General features: G+C 68.6%; 2 protein-coding genes across 3 annotated transcripts in view; one reads left to right on the top strand and one right to left on the bottom strand.

The window, feature by feature from the left end:
* The window catches only part of H696_04784, a 3,639-nt gene extending 541 nt beyond the window's left edge, over nucleotides 1–3,098 (top strand). Inside the window, exons 2-4 of one of the 2 annotated variants that reach the window (XM_009498648.1) lie at nucleotides 139–2,314; nucleotides 2,455–2,569; nucleotides 2,733–3,098. In XM_009498648.1, coding sequence (XP_009496923.1) covers nucleotides 139–2,314; nucleotides 2,455–2,569; nucleotides 2,733–2,995 — 2,554 coding nt within the window. In that variant the 3' untranslated portion in view covers nucleotides 2,996–3,098. Of the gene's footprint in view, nucleotides 1–48; nucleotides 2,315–2,454; nucleotides 2,570–2,732 lie in introns of those variants that run through there. The other variant, XM_009498649.1, reaches the window with a different exon arrangement.
* A 597-nt stretch (nucleotides 3,099–3,695) lies between these two features.
* H696_04783 (phenylalanyl-tRNA synthetase alpha chain) lies at nucleotides 3,696–6,155 on the bottom strand (the record flags this gene model as incomplete). The annotated part of the gene is made up of 5 exons (XM_009498647.1): nucleotides 5,877–6,155; nucleotides 5,198–5,751; nucleotides 4,880–5,014; nucleotides 4,378–4,690; nucleotides 3,696–4,223 (listed from the first exon to the last, which is right to left on the bottom strand). The coding sequence occupies exons 1-5, from the start codon at nucleotides 6,093–6,095 to the stop codon at nucleotides 3,696–3,698; spliced, it is 1,749 nt and encodes a 582-aa protein (XP_009496922.1). The 5' UTR covers nucleotides 6,096–6,155.

The following is a 6,155-nucleotide window of genomic DNA, read 5'->3' as shown; positions in this document are numbered from 1 at the left end:
CCCCCCCTGCGCCCTCTTCGCCGGCTATGGCGCCCGGTGTATCTGACCCGCTCCGTCTCCATGTCCCTTTTTCCGTGCCCCCCCTCCCCCTTTCCTTTCCTTTGGTCCCTCCCCTGCGCCGTGCGCGCACGCATGCAGCCGCCTTAGCAGCATGGCCGAGGCGCAAATGTCGCCGGACCGCCGGGACCGGCAGGGCACCTTCATCATGAGCGACGCCTCATTGCACTCGCTGCCGGATGCCATGCACTCGGGAATCGAACTGAAGGAGCTGCACTCCAGCGAGTCGGCCTCATCGGCCGATGACCACGATGATGAGGCTCTCTCGCCGGTTGAGGGTGTCCAGCCGATGGACAAGGACGCGGCCGACGGTTCCGACACCAGTCTGGCCGCCGGGCCACTGCCATTCTTCCAATCGCCGAATGACCGGCCGCACCATGCCTTCCACCCGGCGGACCCGGTCTTGCCGGCCTTCCTCCGGCTGGACCCGCGGGATTCCTTCTCCCTGGGCCGGCCGCTGGCCATCGGGTCGCAGGGGGCCGTCTATCGGGCCAACTTAACCATCCCCGCCATGCGGGCCCTTTTCAAGACCAGCGCCGTGGTGGTCAAGCGTGCGTGGATCCACCCGGCCCTGGCGGCCGGCGAGGCGACCGAGCCGCTGGGGCTCCCCCACGCGTCGTTGGTCATCCGCAGCCCGCGCCTCGAGCCGGACAGCACCTTCGACACGGTGTCCTGGGCCGACTCCGCCGAGCAGATGGCCCAAATCCGGGCCATCTATATGCAGGAAATTGCGGCCATGTGGTCGCTCGATCAGCGGCCCAACATTTCCAAGCTGGTGGGGTACTATTCGACCGAATTCGAGGTCGGCATCGTCATGCTGGCATACCACACGGACTTGGCCAGCTATCTGTTCCCGCCGAGCGCCAGCGATCCGGCCGGGCGGTTGGTGGACTTGTCGGCGGCCGCCGGGGCGCCCCGGGCCGGGGTCAGCGGCTCGGAAAGCTCGCTCCCCAGCCTGGCGGCCGGCATGCCCGGGCCGAGTGTCGGACGTGGCGCCCCGCCGCCGCTGTCAATTAACCAGCTGCTGGCGGAGCTGGAGTCGGTCGGGCCGGCGAGCCCGGGTGGCTCTTCGGCCACGGGTGCCGGGGCGGGTGGCCCGGCAGCCGGCGGGTCATCCACGGCCGCGCACCATGAGCCCACCGCGTCCGGGGGGTCGGGTCGCGCGATCACCGGCCAAACCATGCCGCTGTACACGCCGATCCTCGGCCCGGCGGCCGGGGGATCCGGCAATGCGGCCCCCGGCGCGGCGGCACACCTTCCCCTTCCGTCGCCCGGTCGGCGGGGCAGTTCCAGCAGTGGCCCCGGGCCGGCGGCCACCGTGGGCGGGGTGACGGCCGGGGCGCCGCCACTTTCCCCGGGCGCCGGCGGGACGGCCCCCGGCATCCGGGCATCCTCCCCCCCGGCCGGGGGGCCCGGCTCGGCGGGAGCTCGGCGCATGCTTTCCTCGCACTCGACCTCCTCGCTGCCCAGCCCGACGGTCACCTCGCTGTCGACTCCCCTGCCGCCGATCGCCGAGCGTGGGCTTCACCGGGCCTCCGGGCTGTTCCATCATCTTCACCCGCAGCAGCTGCAGGGGGCCATGTCCGCTTCGGAGTCGCTGTCTTCCATGGGCAGCGCCAGCATCGGGGGCGGCCTGACGCATGTCGGAGCGCCGGTCCATCCGCTGGGCGTGGTCCCGAGCTCCGGCGGGCTGGATCTATCGCAGATTGCCTCCTTCAGCCTGGAGCAGGTGGTCATCCTGGCCTTTGACATCGCCCGCGGGCTGGAGGCCATCCATGCGGCGGGCTTCGCCCATGGGGACCTGGCCGCCGACAATATCTACCTCTCGGCGCCCTTCTTCCCGGTGTTGCACTCGCCGGAGGGGGGCAGTCGCCAGGGCGGCTCCAGCGCCGGCGGCGGCGGGCACTCCTCCTCCTCTCGGAGCCGGTGCAATAGCTTCGACGGGTTTGCGCCGATCGCCACCTCCTCCTCGGCCAGCAGCGTGGCCTCTTCCTTTGCCACTTCCGGCTCCGGGGGCTTTGCCTCGATGGATGACGATCCGAATGCCCCGGAGCAGGTGTTCTGCGATCAATTTGGCCGGCCGTATTACCGGGCGGTGGTCGGGGACTTGGGAGCCGTGCGCCGGACCTTCCGGAGCTCCACCAGCACCGGGTCCCTGGCCTCGCACCTGTCCGGCGACAGCGATATCCGCATCGCGGTGGAGCAGCCACTGGAGGTCATTGTGGCCGGGTTCCTGCCGCGCTATGCCGCGCCGGAGGTGCGCCCATGGCGAAGGCCAGCCGCCGCTCTCGTCTGTTTTCCTCTTCTCTCTCCTCTCTCTCTCTCTCTCCCCCGTGCTTTCATGGTGCCTCGCTCTCTCACACCAGCCTGTTGCCCTGCTTCCCCCTCCCCCCCTAGCACTGGCGCAACACCCCGACCGCGCCGCTCCCCTCGACCCTGGCCCCAGATGCCGATGTCTACGCCTTCGGTATCCTCCTGTGGGAGCTGCTCACCAGCCGGCCGGCGTGGGAGGGTGCGTGTTCGCCTGCTCGCCAGCCGGCGAGCCCCTTCCCTCTGCTCCTCCCTCTCGCTCGCATGTCATTTGCCTTCGGTCTGCTGACCTTTCCCTTGTCGGCTGCCTTCCCTCCTGCTGCCCGGCGTCTGCTTCTCCGTGTCTCCCCTTCTTCGGATGCCAGGCCTCAGCTCGGCCCAGATCCGCGAGAGGGTCCTTCGTGGCGACCGGCCCCGGGCGTCCTTTGTGTTTCCCGCGTCGCCGGTGCGCACGCGCCTCCTGGGTCTTGTGCACGTGTGCTGCGAGGGCGACGGCCGGCTGCCGGCGGCGGCGGCGGCCGATCTGCCGGACCTGGAGAAGGGCACCGGGGGCCTGTCGCGCTCGGCCCGGGTACCTATGGCCCGCGTGCTGCGCGAATGCGAAGACATCATGGCACTGGTCTTCTGACGGGCACCCGGTCCGCCTGTCGGAGGCGAGCCCGCGGTGGTCGCTCTCCTCGTCACCCATCCGGCTGTTGCGATGGGTTCCCCCCCCCCCCCCCCTCCCTCTCTACACGCGCATGTTTAGACTCCCCAGTGGGTGCATCACCTCTTTTCTCCCCCGCGCCGGCCGTGTGGAAGCCCGCGCCCGAGCGAGTTGGCACGCGCAATATACCCCCCTCTACGTCCCACACGCCACCCACTCGCCGGGGGGTCTGGATTTGGATGTCTTCGGGGTGGGGGGCGTCTTGGCACCGGGTTTGTTTTTTGGTATTCTTGACAGCAGCCGGCCTTGAGCATGGCCGCGTGTGCGCGTATGTGTGCGCGCATGTGTGGGACATTCCTCCCTCTGAGCATGGAGGGGAGGCGCGCCCCCTCCACCTGTTCACACCCACCCGCCCGCACGTACACACGCGGGCACGCCAGGAGTCCCTGAAAAAGGGGGAGGGGGGAGGTGACATGTGTAGGCATATATGCACATAGGGATATATATATATATAAGTGTGTGTATGTGTGGGCGAATGGGTGGGTGGGAGAGACACAAGAGGGGGGGAGGCGTCCCTCCCCGCCCCGCACTTGGTCCTGGCGCGTCTCCCCCGGTCCCCCCCCCCCGCAGAGGGGGGGGGGGGAGGGCGAGAGAGGAGGCGGGGCAGAGAAAGGGCACTCATCTACTGCGAGGCAGCAGCAGCGGCGGCGGCGGCGGTCGAGGTCTCCTCCGCCTCCTCGTCCGAGGGCTTCAGACGGCAGAAGGGGTTGGTCTTGACCAGCTTCAGGTCGATGGTGTGTCCGCACAGGTCACGGATGTTGTCGATGCCGTAGAGAATCATGGTCGGGCGCTCGAGCGACAGGCCCCAGGCAATGACAGACACATCCTCCGGCAGGCCCATGGGACGAAGCATCTCCGGGCGGAAGACACCGGAGTTGCCGACCTCAATCCACTTCTTCAGGCCGGGGTGGAAGGCGAACACCTCCATCGAGGGCTCGGTGTAGGGGTTGTAGGCCGGCTTGAAGCGGAGGTCCTTCATGCCGAGAGCGCGGAAGAACTCCTTCAGCGTGCTGAGCAGGTGGGCCAGCGAGAGGTTCCGGTCGGCGATGAGGCCCTCGATCTGGTGGAACTCCGCCAGATGGGTATGGTCCAGGGTCTCATTGCGGAAGACGCGGTCGATGGAGAAGTACTTGACGGGGCGGAACTCACCCTGAAGGGACGCCCCCCGGGCCATGGTGCGACGCGAGGGGCGGCGGCGGCGGCGGCGGCGGCGGCGGCAACGGTCGACATGAGCGAGGTCAGCCAGGGGGGCGGCGGGCGGGGAGGAGGGCTGGACTGATGCGGGCATGGTGGCCACCGCGTACCTGGTCGGCCAGCTCCTTCAGGGCGCGAGCAGAGGCGGCCGTGGTGTGGGTGCGGAGGATGTTCTTCTGGGCCTCGTCCTCCTTCCACGGGGTCCGGTGGCCGATGGAGCCGAAGTCACCCTCGGAGTGGACCTTCTTGACGGCCTCCACATAGCAGGGGCCCTCGGCCGAAGTGGGCAGGGCAGCCTTGGCCGGGCTCCGGACGAAGAAGGTGTCATGGGCGTCGCGCGCCGGGTGGTGCTGCGGCTGGAAGAGGGTGTCGAAGTTCCAGAAGGAGGACTCGACGAAGTTGTTGGTCTTCATCTCGGTGAAGCTGCGAGCGGGGGGCCATTGGGTCAGTGGCAGTGGGCGGGTGTGTGTGTGTGTGTGTGTGTGTGTGTGTGTGTGTGTGTGTGTGTGGGTGTGTGCGGGTGTCTCCGCGTGTGGGCGGGAGGGGAGGCGAAGGAGGGTTCCGGCCCCCGCCCTCCCCCCCCCCCCCCCCTGGTAGACATGGCGTACGTACCCCATGTTGAGGAAGATCTTGCGGTACTCCTCGCGGACCTTGAGCAGCGGGTGCAGATGGCCGGTTTGCGGAACACGGCCGCGGACATAGTCGATGTTCAGCGAGCGGGAGGGGGCCATTTGCCCGGCAATGTAGCTGGCGTCATTTCATCGGAGGGGGGTATATGTCGCCTGGTCAATTGGCATGCGGCGGCGTGGGCGTGCACAAAAGGGCGCCGGCTCAGGACGGCATGCTGCACGGGGCCGGGAGGAAGCCAGCGAAGGAGGGAGAGGGCAAGGGGGAGGGGAGGGGAGAGAGAGAGAGAGAGAGAGCGCGCACTTGTCCAGGTCCTTCTTGGTGAGGACGGGCTTGGCCTGGACCTGGACCTCAAGGGCAAACTGCGGGCCCTTCTCGATCAGGTGGACGGTGACCTTCTTGTTGGCGGCCCACTTGCGCCGGGTGAAGACGGCGATCATGTCCTTGCTGACGGCCGAGTGGTCCCCCTTGGAGATGGCGGTCAGATGCTGGAAGTACTCCTGCTGGGTGGCCAGCTCGGCGGACAGCAGGGCGAAGGTCTTGGCCAGGTCGGCGTCCAGGGCAGCAGCGCCGGCGGCCGCGGCCGCCGCGTCACCGGCCAGCTGGGCCTTGAGCAGCTCGCGCACAGGCTCGGCCGCCTCGCGGCCGGGGAGCATCAGCTTCCCGGCCTGCAGCTCGACCACCTTCTTCTTGAGCAGCTGCCCGGCCACGGGGTTGGGCTTCGGCAGGTCGTAGCTGCCCTCCTGCACCACCTGGCGGAGGATGTCCAGGTCGGGGGTGAACCCGGCGGCCAGGATCTGCTCGCCCTCGGTCGACAGCGCCGGCAGGACCTCCGTCCGGGGGGTGAGCTTGATCATCTGCGGGTCGCGGGTCGCGGGTCGCGGGTCGCGGGGGGAGGCACAGGGGGGAATATGTCAGAAAGGGCCGGAAGCAGGGGGGAGGGGAGAGGGCGCGCAGGGGCATGCGACCGAGGGCAAGGTACATCACGGGAGGCGTAGGACTTCAGCTCGTTGAGCATGAGCTGCTCCTGCTGCTCCAGCTGCGCGGCCAGGTCGGTGGACAGCAGGGGAGTGGCGGGGCTCTCATCGAAGTGCTTGCCAATCGCGGCCAGGGGAGTGATCGTCTGGATCGACTGCTCAAGGGCGTCCGCCTCGGCGCGCAGCTGCTTTACCCGGAGCAGGGTCTCGGCCTTGCTCGACATGGTGTCTTCGGAAAAAAAAGCGGGGAGGGGGAGGGAAGATCGGGGAAGGGGGCAGGGGGG

The sequence above is a fragment of the Fonticula alba genome, assembly GCF_000388065.1.
Source record: "Fonticula alba strain ATCC 38817 unplaced genomic scaffold supercont2.8, whole genome shotgun sequence".
Lineage (NCBI taxonomy): Eukaryota > Rotosphaerida > Fonticulaceae > Fonticula > Fonticula alba.
The sequence above is the reverse complement of the archived record's forward strand: the minus strand, read 5'-3'. Positions and strand labels throughout refer to the sequence as shown.